This window comes from Rhinolophus sinicus, chromosome 4, assembly GCF_057876585.1.
Source record: "Rhinolophus sinicus isolate RSI-liver-muscle chromosome 4, RSI-T2T, whole genome shotgun sequence".
Lineage (NCBI taxonomy): Eukaryota > Metazoa > Chordata > Mammalia > Chiroptera > Rhinolophidae > Rhinolophus > Rhinolophus sinicus.
Genome location: NC_142504.1, coordinates 98,130,782 through 98,147,312, shown reverse-complemented (window position 1 = coordinate 98,147,312; position 16,531 = coordinate 98,130,782). Strand labels below are relative to the sequence as shown.

The 16,531-nt window shown below is 52.9% G+C and overlaps 1 protein-coding gene across 6 annotated transcripts in view; it reads right to left on the bottom strand.

Moving 5' to 3' along the window:
• The window catches only part of CTIF (cap binding complex dependent translation initiation factor), a 260,246-nt gene that overhangs the window by 191,419 nt on the left and 52,296 nt on the right, over positions 1-16,531 (bottom strand). For all 6 annotated transcript variants that reach the window (XM_019721333.3, XM_019721357.3, XM_019721364.3 and 3 more), the window contains exon 2: positions 1,283-1,490. In XM_019721333.3, the coding sequence (XP_019576892.3) occupies positions 1,283-1,462 (180 nt within the window). In that variant the 5' untranslated portion in view covers positions 1,463-1,490. The remainder of the gene's footprint in view (positions 1-1,282; positions 1,491-16,531) is intronic.

Below are 16,531 nucleotides of genomic sequence, written 5' to 3'. Positions count from 1 at the left end.
AAGAGTGTCAGCCACAGGGCAGGTGCTCAATGCACACTTGTGGCGTGAACCCTGGACAAATTACAGGCTTCTACTAATTGTGACTCTAGAACTTTAAGGACAAGGGAAGCATCACATACGTTTCCACTTGTCTCTCAGGGCTGATTTTCTCTTCCTCATCTCCCAGTGGGGATAAAGTGCAGGACCACCATGGCTTCAGAATTTCCCTGGTTTGACTCCCGGTCCTGAGTTCTAGGAAAACCAGAGGTTCATTCTGGCTTTCTGAAAAGCTGGCCGCAGGGTCTGAATCTTCTGCCCACCCAGTCAGCTGCATTCAGCTTTTCCCCCAAGTGGCTCCCCTCTCCTTGTCAGGGGTTCCTGCTTGAGGTAGGAAAACAAGTACAAGAGGTGGACACCTGGGGCCCAGACCCTGAACAGAAGAGACCCTCCCATGTTTCCTTGGGCAGAAAAACCCTGCTTCTCTGTAGCCTTGAGCTTCTTATCACCGTTGACCTTACAACATTCCTGAGGCAGCGGGATTATTGGCCGGACAAGAAAACCAAGCTTCAGAGAAGTTGAGGGATTTGCCCAAGGTCACATAGGCAGCTAGAAGCAATTCTGGAGCCAACTCTTGAACAAATATCCACTGAGGATTTACAGTGCCAGGCCACGGGGCATACAATATGCTTGCTCCCCTGAATGGCTCTCTATTTGGGAGAACTTGAGACTTCCACCCAAGGCCAGGGCTGCCGCAGACTGACCCAGGAGGGGGTGACGCTAGCGTGAGATCCTGGCCAGAAGCTGCATGTGCCTAACTAGGTCTAACACACAGAGTCCTGGGGCACTGCCTGGCAGACTCAATTCTGTGGCTGCCAACAACTGCCTGTATTTGAAATCAGAGAAAATATTCACAAGTTATAGCCTTTTGATTGTGTGCATTTTGCATAAGCTACCATCTCCAGATCTAGAACAGAAGCTTGTGAAGGACAGGGAAAAGTATGTAGCACATAGTAGGTGCTCAATAAATGTGTTCAGTGAATTGTGCTTCTGGCTGGGCCAGCCGCCCAGTGGAGTACAATGGAGTAGAAGTGGGTCACGGGCTGAGAGGGGCTTCCCGTCTGGAGTCCACGCTCTGTGGATGGGACCATCCACACCTCGGCAGTCTAGGGCCAGGCAGCCAGACCCTGTCTGGAATTAGGGTCTCCTTATCACCCTCTTTCAGTTTGCCAAGCAAGGCGCAGGCCCTTGTGATTGCCCAGGCCCTGGCCCCTCTCCCTTTGCCCCTCCCCGGGCCAGCGCTCACCTGGGAGATGTGGGAATGCGTCTTCTCGCTCTCACCGTCACCCTCTGTCTTGTCTGCCAGCAGCCCCTGCACCTGGTACTCGAGCACGTAGCTATCGATGAAGCGCTCCAGCTCCTCAATCTCCTGGGAGCGGCTGCTCCCAGCCTCGGAGGAGGCCGACGCCGCAGAGGAATTCTCCATCCCTCCAGCTCAGGGGCTTGGGCAGGAGCTGCAGGAGAGAACGGACAGGGCTGTGAGAGAAAACTGGAGGCAGAGGCGATGACCCCATTCAAGTGAAGTATACTGCAATTCTCCTGTAGGGAGAGGGGAATTGAGGCCCAGAGAAGGCGGGAAACTTGCCTAACTGGCCACCACAGTAACTTGTGCGAAGTCAGGCTTTAGTCCACACCTAGACCTTACCACCTGGGAAAAAGCAGAAGACAGACCCAGCCTACCACCCAAGCCCCATCTCCAAGCCTGGAGTTAACAAAATGTGCCACAAAGTAAAATAAAATAGACCATAGGCTTTGATGTCCCTAACCTAAACATTAGGAGGTACAGGGGGTCCCCAGAGACAAACCCTCCAAGAAAATGCTTCCTTCTAAAGTGATGTCTTCTCTTTGAAGCCTGTAGGCCTTAAGTTTGCAGCCTCGTGGTGCTATGGCTACTAGGACATATGCTATGCCCAGTCTGCAGGAAGGTGACTTGCTTTTAATGACAGAATGCAAAAGGCCTAGCGGGTTGTTTGGGAGGGGCATGGCCACCCCGCACAGATGCACGACTCTCTCCTTAGCCCTCTGGCCATCTCCCTGGCTCTTTGGTGCGGCCTGGCGTAATGTGCACGACCAGCATTCCAGGGTTACCGCTCAAGTCCAACAACACAACTGCTGTCCCTTGCTGACCAGATGAGGTGGGGCCCCGTCCTGCTGGGACACCCCCACTGCCTTCTCCCACCCCGTCCTGGCAGCTTCCACCTGACCCACCTGACTCACCTGGAAGTGGGGAGAGCTAGAACCTTTCTCACCTCTAGGTCCCTTCCCACCAGGGACCCTCCTCTCTTTCCTGACATGTTCTCAGCCAGGTGGTAAGGGGCTTTGAAGAGTGTCGGGTCTCCCTTTCATTGTCTGGAGATAATTGCTCTCTGAGGGGAGCCCACTCAGCGAGAAGAAGCAGGCCGCACAAGGTTTTACCGTTAGAACTAGCAGAATGGCTGTCTACCAAACCACCACCATTGAATCCACAAAGAAAACCTGAATAATGTATGCACAGGGCTCTGAGACCACATAGGGCTGCGTGAGCCTAGATTGTGACTTGAGAATAAAGACAAAGGCCAAGTATGTTTCAGGAACATTTGAATTTCAAAACCTTGGATTACTGAGAACATTTTTAGAACAGCTATTCAACGATGATCAAGGGTTTGTTGAGTTTTTAACTAATGAATTCAAAGCAGGGCAAGGAATGGCCACTGGGTTCCAGAAATGCTACTGGGATCCTGCATGCGGACTCCCCTACACCTTTGCCGGCTTTCTTAGAGGTTGGGTTGGCGATGGGAGAAAGAACTGCTCTGGTGGACACACAGCTTCTTCAATGGGTTTCCTGATTCAGTTTTTGGTTTTTGGCTACTGCAAGGGGCCCGGCCTTCTTCGGACACCAGGCCGGCTGCAGGGGAGCCGTTTGGTGCCGTAGGGAGCAGGCCCCGGGCTCTTGAGCTTGTGGCCTCGGGCCATCCCAGAGGGAGCAGTCCACGGCTTCAGGCCGAGGAACCCTCATCAGAGGGAACCCAGGTGTGGACCCTCAGGTGGCAGTGGGTCTGCAGGAAATCGGCTCAGGCTGGAATAAGCCTGCCTGGTGGTGCAGGGCCACAGTCGGGGGTGGGGGTGGGGGTGGGGATGTCCAAGCCCCTCCCTCCACCTGTCCAAGGCCTGCAGTGGCCTTACATCCCTCCCACCACCAACTGCCACCTTACCCTTCCTGCTCCAAGGGCTGTCCATGTCCCCTTCCCGCCCCGTCTATTCTGTTCCTTTTCCCAGACACACGCCACATGTGGTCAGCAGAACCATCAGAGGGTCCTGGATACACACCTCCCAGTTACCAAATCAAACACTAACCGAGATGCTTCTGGGAAGGGATTTTGCAAATATAATTAAATTCCAAGTCAGTGGCTCGGGAGATTATCCAGCGGAGCCTGATCCATCACATGAGACCCTCGAATCTGGGACTGGAGGCAGAGGCAGGGATTCAAAGCAGAAGAACCAATGCACTGTTGCTGGCGGGAAGAAGGGGTTGGGGTGGGGGGGTGGGCAAGGCATTTGCAAGGAACGTGATGACCTACAGGAGTTGGGCACAAACCCTGGCCACGGGTGGCAAGGAAAAGGGCACCTCAGTCCTCCAAGCACAAGGAAGTCAATTCTGCCGAAGACCAAGGAGCGTGAGAGCAGACTTTGTCCCGCAGAGCCTCCAGACAAGACCTCAGCCTGGAGACACCTTGATTTCAGCCTTGTGCTACATTGAGCCGGACTCGCTCCGGCTTCCAGAACTGGGAGACAACACACAGGCATTGTTGTAAGCCACTAAGTTTGCAGCAACGTGTTACGCAGCAATAGAAAACTAACATGTGATGCCCTTCGCGCCTCTGCTTTTGCTCGCACTGTGGCCCTCACCCAAAGGCACTTTCCCCTTCTCTCCACCCACCAAATCTAGAGGTCCTTACACTCACAGAGTGCTAGAAAAGTGCCTCAGAGGCCATCTGGCAACAAACCCGGGGCCCAGGTTTACTGGTGGCCAGTGGGCAAAGGATTCACCCAGCCTTGGCTTACGGGCATGACTACTGCGGCTTCCACTAAGAACAGGAACTGCTACTGTGTGCTGTGCCCCCATCACGGGCCAGGCATTCTTTTCAGCCCTTGATATGCCTTCACCCACTTATCCCTCATAACGACTCTATGAAATCGGTATAACTGTGCTACCTAGGACACTGAGGTTCAGCGAGGTTAAGTAACTTGCCACGTCAGCACAGCAGAGCTCCCTGCCCGTCTACACCCCACTGCCTCTTCATCCCACCTCCTGGCAGCCTGCTCAGGCCCTTCCCTCCGCACATCTCCCACTTCTCCACTCCCCACTGCCCTTCCGATGTGCACTGAATTCTTCAAGGGCTGGATGTGTGCTTCTTATTTTGCAACGGGCCTGTGGTTCCGGAGCGCTGGGCCTGTCCCTAACTGCTGGCCTCCTGAGATGGTATGATAAGGTTCATGTCTGGAGAGGGCTGAAAAGGAGCCGCAGGCAGGAAAAGCCAGTGCCTGAGGCCACACCTATTATTCCTAGAAGACTTCAGATCTTATCGAGGGCTTCCTGGCACCTTTCACAGGTACAGGGGGGGACTGGGTTTTGCAGGAACTGGAAGGGAGCTTTTCCAGGAGGATCGCGTGCCCGGCTCTGCCTCCAGCAGCAGCCTCTTCCTGCTCGCCTGGACTCTCCCCGGCTCTTGGGGGCCTCTCATGGGGACACCCCAGGGTCCTGTGAAGGAGCCCCAAACCTGGCTCACTGAGGAAAGGGACAGGCGTTGAGACACACTCCCACCCTGAAGAATTCTGGTGCCCAGAGGGAAAAAGAAGACTCCCCCTCACTGGTCCAAGGACACCCCTGTGTCCTCACATCCTCTCGGCCCTCCTCCAGTCATTGCCGTCCAATCAGATTCACACAGTGTAGCCTGACAGTCCCTCACAGCCGATGCCCTGCACACCTTCTGCAAGCGTTCCACTGTCACTGGCCAGCATGCACCCACCTGGCACCCAGTACCCAGTACCTGCACCTTGGAAGTGTGAGGAGCTAACGCCCCCGGGCACACTCCCTCTTGGGTCTCTCAGATGACAATTCTAAGGTCCTGTGGACACAGTCTCTCAGCAAGTCCCAGGAGATTGAGTCCCAGCTGCCCCCACAGAGCATACACCCCTTAGTCTGGCTGTACCCCCCCTCCTGTGTCACTCACCCCAAGGACTCCAGTTCTTGGGGTGCTTCCAGGAACTCTGCTTTCCAAGGAGAAACCAGGCTAACCCGTCCCTTGGGCTCACTTGTGCGTTCCAGAATGAGTCCCAACCAGGGAGCCCAGAAGCCCCTCCTTCCGCAGAAAAGTTCGGCTTTATCTTTTTACCAGAGAAGAGAGGGAGGAGGAAGGAGAGGGAGAGCGTCTCCATCGTCCACCTCCTCAGCTATCAGCCTGGAAGCTCAGTCACTCACGTCCCATTTTTTGTGTGATACAATATACATAACATAAAACTTAGCACTGCAATCATTTTCAAGTGTCCAAGTCAGTGGCATTAAGTGCATTCACAGTGGTTGTGGAGCCATCATCACCCTCCATCTCCAGAACGGTGTCATCTTCCGAAACAGAAACTCCGTGCCCATTAGACATCAAAACCCATTCCTCCTCCCCCAGCCCCTGGCAACCCCTGTTCTCCCTTCTGTCTCTATGAATTTGTCTACGCTGGGTACCTCGTAGAAGTGGAATCATACAGGATTTGTCCTTTTGTGACTGGCTGATTTCACTTAGCCTACTGTCCTCGAGGCTCATCCATGTTGTAGCCTGTGTCAGAATTTCACGCTTTTCTGGATAAATAATACATTGTACTACAACAAAACGCTGGATGTATAGACCACATTTTGGTCATCCATTCGCCCGTCTGTGGACATCCGGGCTGTTTCCGCCTTTGGCTGTTGTGAATAATGCTGCTGTGGACATGGGTGTTACATGCACCTGAGTTTGTTTCTAATTCTTTGGGGTACGTACCTAGAAGTTCTGCCCCATTTGTAAGGTAGAGTGAGGAGGCAAAGAGCAAAGTCTGAGGCTGGTGCAGACACAGCGAAATAAAGGGAAGCTTCCCTTGAGGGCTTGTTCTGCTGCCTCCCTGCCTGAGCTTTGAGGTGTCCTCCTGGCTCCGTTTCTCATTTACTGCAAGAGCAGGATGGGAAACTCCCAAACAGCTGGGCTGCTGGCTGAGCTGAGAGCCAGCAAGAGGAGCTTATGTTTTCATGATCAGTAAAAGCGATACAGGGGAGGGGGCCAGAGGAAGAAGAAAGAGAGGAGAGGATGGAAGAGGAGAAGAGACACCTTGGCTGCAGCCACCCACAAGGCAGAGCCATGCAGAGTGGAGGACAGATACCAGGAAACTGCCCCTGCAGCCAACTGCCCCCCCTCCCTGCCCTGCCCCCACTCCCTGCCAGGTGATGGATGTGGAGGGAAAACAAGGGAAGCTGCAGGTGTAGGGAAAGTGCTGAGGCCGCTCCTTGCTGTAAAGGGCAGGCAGCCCTGGGCCTGCAGGAGGGCGGGGCAGGCCTGGGTGGGCACAGCGTTAGGAGGGACCCAGGCTGCAGGAGGAAGGGAGGGGTGAGGGGCTCCCTGGCCTGTGTTTCCCAGACAGGACCTGGGCCCCCCACCTCCAGCTGTCTGGTGAAAGGGGCGGCTTGTGCTCTCCTCCTGGTGTTAAGGGACCTCATCCCAGCCCCAGGGGCCTAGGGAACCCCCACTCCCTGCTACAGCCAATCCTGTTCTGTGCTTGTCACTACTGCCAGGTGAGCCTGGCTCACTATTTTTAAGGCCAGAAACAAAACACCCATGTCCTTTGATGAAAGGCACCTTTGCTCATGCCCACATCCCAGACCCAGGCCCAGGTGAACCCTCCCCTCCCTGCGCTCTGCCCAGACCAGTGTGGCTTCCTCGCGAACCCTCCCCTTGCTGCCCTATGTGTGGCCTCCTCTGGCACCGGCACTTGGCAAAGATGCTTCTGCTAACGGCATGGGGTCTTTCTCCCCTCACCCTCTGGCCCTGCCTGCCTTGCAGGCTGCCACCATTGGGGCTAGAGGTCTGGAAGAGAAGGGAGGGCCCAGAGGCAAGAAGCTGGAATTGTCCCTCCTCTTCAGCGTCCTTTCACTCCCACTCAGTGACAAATGGCATTAGAGGCTGCAAATTTAGCCAATCCCTTTAAGAACAGCCTGGCATTAGAGGCATTACCTCCTCCCCCAAACCCCAGGATGAATTCGGTGACCTGCAAACCAGATGCGACACTTCTGCTCCGCCCCCACCAGCCCTTCTCTGAGGAACCCATCCTTTCAGGCCCTGAAAGGAGGCAACACCCACCCCTCACCCTTCATCAGACCCCTGCCCTCAGCCCTGCAGCACAGAACTCACTCTGGCAGCACCCACCGAGGACCTCACAGAGGAAGCCCCAGGGCTTCATTTCTGCTTTCCTAATGTGTTTTTGGCTTTTGCCTGCTGCAATGGCCCAGCCTCCCTTGGAGCCCAGGCCGATGTCAGGGGTGCCATAGGGGGCTTGCTCCGGGCTCCTGAGCTCAGAGGCCTTGGGGCTCATGGGTCTGTCCGCCCATCCCAGCAGGGTGGCAACTCTCAAGAGGGAGGTAGGCACATGAGCTGTGGGTGGGTAGCAGAGCCCAGCATGTCACCACTGCTCCCCTCGTGTTGAATTGCGTCTATCTCACCTCCCCACGGCCCCTTCCCCCAGCCTCACTCCCCTGGGCTCCCCTCCAGTGGCTGGCTCCTGGTGACCCTGTGACACACAAGGCGGGTCCCCTCTACCCTCCCCACCTCCACAGGGTGCTGGTAACTGACACCTTCACCCAGAGCCTGCAACAGGGCTTCCTCCTGTCAGCTGTCAGGGGCCCCCAGGGCAGGGCCAGGCCTCGGCCAAGGCAGCTTAGAGTGCGGGAGGCAAAGGCCACGCTGTCCAGGGACAGAGGACGCGCGTCCCACAGCTCTCCCGGAGGGAGCCATGGGAACCTCATCACCAGGTCTTGCTGCCAACGCCCCCACCCTCGGCCAGCCCACGCTCCACCTCCTACATAAACAAGACTCGGGGGCCAATGCCCTTCCCTGACAGCTGTCGCCCTGTGCTCAGGCACTCCTGTCAGTGCCGATCCAGGGACTCTGGGCCACGTCGGGTTTGCAGGGGGACTCCATCAGTGCTTCCACAGACAGGGGCCTCAGGTCTCCAACGCCTGGAAGTGGGAAAGTGTAGAAACTTTCAGAGCTGGAGGCAACCTCAGAAATCAGCAACATGTACTGTCTCAGGAGTCGAGGACACCTGGTATCCTCTAAATCTGACACTCCCCCCGCCCCTGTACACCCTCTGCCGACACACACACACACATACACACACACACACACACACACACACACACACACACACACACCAGTGTAACCCTTTGTCACTCAAACACCAGACAGGGTGTTAGCTAGGTAGGTACTGTTTTTCAAACTGCAGGTCTCAGCAACTTAGTGAGCTGTAAAATAAACTTAGTATAAAATAAACCCATGATCCCAGCATTAAAAATATATAACTACGTTGAAAATATCATTGAGTGACACACAGTGTGAATGGAACAATTGTTTCATGGAACTTTCGACTCACCTACACGTGTTCAATGTATTACTTTCTGTGAGGTACGGTCTTAAGAGTTTAGGTGGCCCGGGGCAGTACCTCCCAAACTTGACTGCGTGCTTGAATTATGGGCAATCTTGTTAAAATGCAGGTTCGGATTCAGTGCATCAGGGTGGGGGCCTGCGGTTCTGCATTTCTAACTAGCTCCCAGCAGACATTGCTGACGGTCAGAGGACCTCACTTTGAACAGCCCAGATCTAGAAGCCCTCTCACTCCCTTCAATCCATTATTCAGGTATCTCACCTTGGTCTGTATTCTCTATTCTGACTCACTGGCCCATGGGTCAGCTATCTTGGGTTCAGGCAAAACCTCAACAGGCAAAATTATGAGGTTGATGCAAAAGAAATTGTGGTTTTTACAATCATTTTTAACCTTTTAAACCACAATTACTTTTGCACCAACCTAGTACTATTTGCTGGCAGACATTCCACCTCCATCCTGGGCTCGCAGAACCAGGTGCACATAACAGCACCTGCTTAGCGTCCTGCAATGCGGAGCCGGGGCTCAGACACATCCAGCTGGTCTGAGCAAGTTGGAGGGTCTTCCGAAATAGAAGCCACGTGACCTCAGTGGTCCTTAGAGAATGCAGCCCCTTCACCGTGCCGATGAGGGCCCTGAGGCGTGGAGAAGGGGAACGAATTGCTGGAGCCACTTAAATGCCTCTGGATAGAGCCAGGTCAGCAATGTAGGTCCTGAGACTCCAAGCCCCTCAACAGTCTGCCATCCCGGGAGACCCCTACTGAGCTAAGTCACCTCCCCCAGTGACTGCCAATAACAGGACAGACATTCCTAATACTAGACAACCCTCAAATCGTCGCATGACTTTCACATCCTGCCATTCGGGGCAGGACCCAGGACCAAGCCCTGTAGTTCGTTCAGAAAGTCAATGCAAAAGATAAACGGGGCCTGGGGCCCAGTGCTCGCTCCCCGAGAGTAGCCTCCAAGAGTAATTGAGGGGCTGGACTGGATTTCACAGTGAAGGGACAGGTCACTGCAGGCCAGGAAGGCATGAGACGCTGCAAATCCTTCTTTCCTCAGCACATCCACGGTGGCTGGCACCACAGAAGGTGAGGAGCGAGTGCCCACGTGAGGATGGCACCCTGAGCAGGCCACCTAGGGGACGATCAGTTGGATTCCCGCTCCTGATGGGGACTTCCTCTCAGAGAAAGAACACTGACACAGAAGGGTCCCGGCTCTGCAGAAACCTGCACAGCAGCAGACGGGCCCGGCCAACAGGCAGGAGGGCTGGGCTCTGGGAGGTCAGCCCCTGCTTTGTCCCTGGCGCCCCTGGTGTCCAGGTTGGCCCTGCAGGCCCCACCGGAGCCCCCGCTGGGTTCCCGGCACTGACCCTTGTCCCTGGCACCCCTGGTGTCCAGGTTGGCCCTGCAGGCCCCACCGGAGCCCCCGCTGGGTTCCCGGCACTGACCCCCCCACCTGCTCCCTTGGCACCGAGCACAGACTGCCTCCTGACACCTCCTCCCCTGTGCTGTTACCCAACGCTTGTCCTGCTCCTGAATTTTTTATGGGTTTTTATCTTGTCTTGACAAGACTGCATGATCCTTGAGGACCCGTTCCATCCTATACCTCTCTCTGCCCCAAGCCCAGGACAAGGGACTGGCTTGCAGCCCCCCACGCCCAGTCGAGCACACTCCTTCTCCAAGACTGTGTCTCCTCCCTGCTCCCACCCACTGTCCCTGGGCCCGGGTTCTCGCGCAGCCCCCTCCAAGCTCTTAGGACATTAAAGCCAAGGGTGCTGGGGTACACTTGTCCAATCCCCCTCCCCGTGGCCACCTGGAATCAGGTCACCTCATTCCAGAACCCGGGATCCAACTTCCCACCACACTCAAAAGCCTCCTCAAGGCAATTCACTCCGACAGGTATGGAGCGCCTGCTGTATGCCATGCCCTACAGGGGGCATGGAAGTCACAGGCAAAGCCCCACGGGGGAGATAAACACATCAAAGCTGGAGGGTTACTGGCCAGCCAACCACATTCCCGGCTGGAGTCACGGGGCTTCCTCACAGCCCCCCGCTTCTAAGAGAGGGTAACCTAACATTCATGGCTTCCCACGTGGGTTCCAATGCTGGCTAAACCACTGCCTAGCTCTGGCACCTTGGGCAGCCTCTTTCCTCATCTTCAAAGTAGACTGGTGATGAAAGTGCCAGCTCAGAAGGTGTTGTGAGGGTTCAGTGAGAGAATGCACAGCCTGGTATACAGCAAGCACTTAATGGCTGTGACCATCATTGGACGTCACCACTATCCCCTGCTGTGTCCCCACTGTCTTTTGCACTTTCTCCCACCTCTCCGAATCGTACCTCCTCCTTCAGGATCTAGCTGCAGACACACCATGAAGCCCACCTTGGCTACTCTGGTGCTCCTGGGTCACTGCTCGTTCTGAACTCGTTTGCCACAGACCCCACCACTCCCTGATGTGGCCTCACTCGGAACTGCCTGGGCCTTGCTTAGGTCTCAGTCTGGCCCTTGCCTATATTCCAATTCCTGGGTATACAGTTCTGCCAACCTGTATGAAGTCATGGAGACCCATTTTCTCTCCTCTATGGGCCCTGGGGATAGATAGGGTAGGTCCCACCACTGGCCTTCAAAAGCTTCTGGGTTGATGGACAAAGACTAAAAACCAACCCGGAGCATGCTGGGAAGGGAGACCAACAGTGTCCTGCTCTGACCCTTGCAATGAATTTGTGAGAGCACCTCAGGTTAATGCCAGAAAGCTCCTCCAAGCATGGTGACCCAGCACCCCAGGGCTTCCTTCTCAGGTGACGTTCTCTCTCCAGTGTCTCTCTCGGGGTAACCAGGGTCCCCAGGCAGCTCTCTTTCTCCTGGCAACAACGTCCTGAATTAGAGCCCAACTGGAACAGTGACAGTACTGAGTGGTTTCCAAGAGCCCGATGGGGGGGGGGGGTCTCTGAAGCCGGGAACAGGATCCACACAGCCTGGCCTTCAGAGAACAGCATTCTGTCCCCTCTCCCCTCTCCCCTCCTCGTCCTGAAGGGCAGCTCAAGCCCACATCCTGGACACCACCCTGACCACCCCGGCTCACAGCGACCCCGCCCCTCGGAACACCGTAGGAGCTGCTCACTGGGCCTTCCGCCTCCGTCCCCCACCACCTGGGGGGACGAACTTGTCCGGCACAGGGACATAACCACAAAGCAGAGGCAGCAAAGGCTCGTTTGGGGGCCACATCTGGACCACACTGTGTTTTGTTTGGCTTGTTCTGTATTTTAAAAATATTTGATCCAACATTTGTAAATCAAAAGACTTCATGTAAAAAAAAAAAAAAATCCATGTCTTATTTTTTGAAAACCTGGGAGATCTAGTAAGCCTGGCCCACCTTCCCACACTGGAGCCATCAGCTAGAGTTAACTGGTGCTGACCCTTTCAGACAGGGCATGCAATCAATCTCCAGTTCTCCACAGACCCCACCTCTCCTCAATGTCTGCCCACTGCCCACAGCCGTCACTCTCACATTACCTGCCTGGCCCTCACAGGCATCTGAGTTTGAGACCCCCCTGCAAGAACGTAACTGTAGGTGGCCTGTGACCACAAAAATGAGGGATGTTCCTAAGAATTTGGAAATCAAGAACTAGGCCTGTCCCTTAGGAGTTACATTGTGAAAGCAATACATGACAGTTCAAAACAGAAATATGCAAAGTCATCGCAAAGAGGGAGAAAGAAAGGTTTCCAGAAGCAGGACTCAATACTAACTTGGTTGAAGACAGCCACAGAGCTATTCTAGAAGGTCGAGTCACTCTGAAAAGATTGGGCTGCAACTGGAAGCAAAGAAAATAGCCAACCACTGAAGGCCTTGTATTCCTAAGCACTGTCCAGGGAAAGGGGTGCCACTCCTCAGTATCTCAAGGGAGGGGAGAAGGGTGCAGACAAATGCACAGGGCAGGGCTGTCCAACTGCTCCCCTTCATGCCTCCAGCTCAGCCCTCAAATGACCTGAGGGGTTGCCTCCCTCCCCAGCTAAACCAGGAGCTCTTACAGGTCGAGGGTATGTCTGCTCCTTCTCTCATCCCCTGGGGAGCCAGACCTGGGCCCACTGCAGACATTTAGTTATTCAGTAAGTATTTAATGATGGATTCCCTGAAATTAGAAAATGGCCAGCAGGTAACTGACGTTCTGTCCCCCTTAGGATTAGCAGAGAGGAGCTGCTGGCTGTGATGGGCATAGAGACAGGTGGCACATCAGCAGGGGAACAGCTAACACAGCTAGGCTGGGGCCGGGCCCTCGTTGGTGAAGTAGCCCGTATGAGGCACACACAATGCCTGAGGACCGCTGGACAGCAACCACAGGAATATGGAACTTATCCAGTGCCCAGGGCTCTTAAGAGTTCTCTCTGAATTCCCTATGAACCACAGGGAGAGAGAGAACTGAGCAGCCAGAAGCCAGGAGTGTAAAATCCACAGAAAATAGAAGGCCAGACTCCTGATTCCTGGAGGGGCCTCCACGCCCAGAGGACGCACACCCATGCATGGCTGTTTCTGCCTTTGCTGGGGGGCCCCTGGGGAGGACGACTGCTGCTCAAGGACAGAGGCCCTTTGACCTTTACTGAAGCAGGAAAGCAAACCAATATTGTATTCCCCATAGACCGTTGGTTTCCAAACTGTTTTCCTCTAATATCATATTTACTTTTCAAAGGAAATTCTAAACCGCTTCCCTGATACACAAAAGATATTAACTAACATTTCCTGAGCATTGACTATGTACCAAACCCTGTGATAAACACTTGTTGTATATTAATTTAACCCTTAAAACAATCCTATAACATAGGCACCATTTTTGTCCCCACTGTACAAGTTAGGAAACAGAGGCAAACAGGAGTCGCCCACATCTGCTAGCTACGTCTTTAACCTTGAAGAACGCAGAGCCCCAACCATGGAGGTTGCAGCGATGGATGACAAGTAGGGTTTCCAAGTGGGAATTCCCGCCCGTTCTCAGGAATCTTTTTCACTTTCCCATTCCCGAATCCTGAGATATAAACTGCTCTCTGTTCTCCATGATGAATCATTTCCACAAAGTGACGGACGATACTACCAACCACCTGGGTTCAAGAAGCCGATTTTTCCGATTTCCCAACCAACTTTTCTCGGGATTCAGGAACGGAAAAGCAAAAAAATTCCCCAGAACGTGTAGAAATTCCCACCCGGAAACCCTAGTGAGAAATAGGAAAAATGTCTAAGAGATACATTGTGAGTAGATACATTGTGAGTAGTACAGTTTATTTCCCATTGTGGGTATTACTGGGTTCAAGGAGCCCATTTTCCCGATTTCCTGACCAACTTTTCTCAGGATTCAGGAACAAGAAAACGAAAAAAATCCCTGAGAACGAGTGGGAATTCCCGCCTAGAAACCCTAACGGCCAGAGATGAGCGCTGCTGGCCAAGGGCGTGTTGAAGACCAAGATATGGTAGTTCTGCTGGGGCTGGTTTCCCCCACGGGCTTCTCTCTGGGAAACTGGCAGCCAGAAAATCCGAACCAGATCACTTCCTCTGGTAATGCACTACATTACATGTTCTTGCAGACAGCGATCATTTTGTCTTTCCCATCACATACTTCCAGGCCTGGCAAAAAATAGGATTTCACAGAAGATGGATGGAAGACCCATGGGCTGCCTGCGGGAGCCTGTGGAGTTGCCTGACTCGGACCTCTGTGACCTAGGAGTTTTCCCCCCAGGGCTAGTCTGGGACGGCTGCAGCAAGGACTCCTGGATGCAGCCAAAGGCCTCGTGGAGAGAGCCCGCCTGGTGGCAGATCCTGGACGGCTGTCCTCACAGTCCCATGATCCTTCAGGTTAATTTCACCCAGGAGCGTGTGGCAGCAGATAACCTCTTTCCATGCACACAGCAGGAGCAGTCTGTAGCCAGTTACAACTAAAGGGAGCAAGCTGAGTGGTCAACTGGCAGGTAATTAACTGAGAAGTTCCCCACAGCCCTCTGCAGGTTCCTCTCCACTGAGACCTGGGGAAGAGGAGACATAAAGGCAGGAAAGGACCGCCCATTGGAGAAAGGACCTTACAAATCATTGAGTCAAGTGTTGGTGAGGACATGGAGAAATTAGAATCCTCATACACTGATGGCGGGAATGAAAAAAATGGTGCAGCTGCTTTGGAAAACAGTCTAGTAGTTCCTCAATTAAACATAGAGTTAACATATGACCCAAAATTCTATTCCTAGGTATATACCCAAGAGAAATGAAAACATATGTCCACACAAAAACTTGTACATGAGTGTTTTTAGTAGCATTATTCATAATAGCCAAAACATGGAAACAACCCAGAGGTCCACCAACTGATGAATAGATTAAAAAAGGGGTATATCTACGCAATGGAATATTAGTTGGTCGTAAAAAGGCATGAAGTATTGATACATGCTTAAACATGAATAAACCTTAAAAACACTGTGCTAAATATAAGTCATAAAAGACCACATTTTATATGATTCCATTAATATGAAATGTTCAGAATATGGGAATCTATACAGAAAGTAGTTTGGTGGTTGCTTAGGGCTGGGGTGGGGGATGGGATAGTGGGCAAGGGGGCAATAGTTAAAGGGAATGAGGTGACGAAGATGCTATAAAATTGACTGTGGGCGCCCATATCTGTTATTATACTGAAAACAGTTTAATGATACACTTTATGTAGGTGAACTGGATGGTATTTAAATTATATCTCAATAAAGCTGTTTAAAAAGATTAGTGTATCTACACAGGCTAGCCCCAGGATAATAGCCTTGGGTTGGAATCCCTGGATGATTAGATTGGATACCTCTCCGAAGAAAACCGGAGTTGTGAGAATCAACTCAGACTACAAACGAACCAATAAAAAGCCTGAAAAACTGAATCAAGGTTCCCACCGAATCTGGGAGAAATGTCTGTAGCTTTCCTGGAAGGGATCCTGCTGCCTTATCAAAGATGAGGACGCATTTCCTGGTGCAGATTCATCCATCCATCCATTTATCCATCCATCCATCCACCCATCCACCCATCCACCCATCCATCCATCCATCCATCCATCCATCCATCCATCCATCCATCCATCTAACCCATCCATCCATCTAACCCATCCATCCACTCACCCATCCACCCATCCATTCATTTAAAAAGCACCTACTCAAGGTGGGTGTTGGGTGCTGGGGACACAACAGGAAAGGCAGGAGAGTCACCAGGCAATGGGTATCACGAGTCAAGTGCTGTGGGGCCCAGAGGAACAGCACCAACACATGAGAGGAATGCTGAAAATGTCATTTTTATGAGCTTGTCCTAATTGGCAGAAAAATGCAAATATGGCTATTAGACATGAAAACCGGTAGAAATCTTAGACAGCAAAGTCATCAATTTTAAGACCCACCATTATTTTACGTGCCACAGAGAAAAGAAGAAATGCTGCCAATTAACCTAGGACATAATATCTTAATGACAGTCTGGCATGCAGACCAAATGGTCACACGGGCCTCAGGTGGCTCTGAGATCCTTTCATCTCTTCTGAGGGATGTGGGGCTCTCGCCCCCCTTTGGTGGCATTGCTTAGCATGCGTGAGACTGTCAACTAGTTCCTGTTGTTTTATAAGTATGACATGGTAGCTTCCCCCATAACAATGAGTATCAAATTGACACCTCACCACTGTTTCCATGGCCTCCTGTGTACACAGTCACTTTTGGTGGCAATAATAAATCATAGTGTGATCTTTTTGAAGACATCCGAATGAATGACAATTCTACTGAACCTGTGGATAACCAACAACGCACCTCATTCAACCGATGCCCTGACAGTCTGAACAAAAGGACCACATCCATGCCTGCTCAGG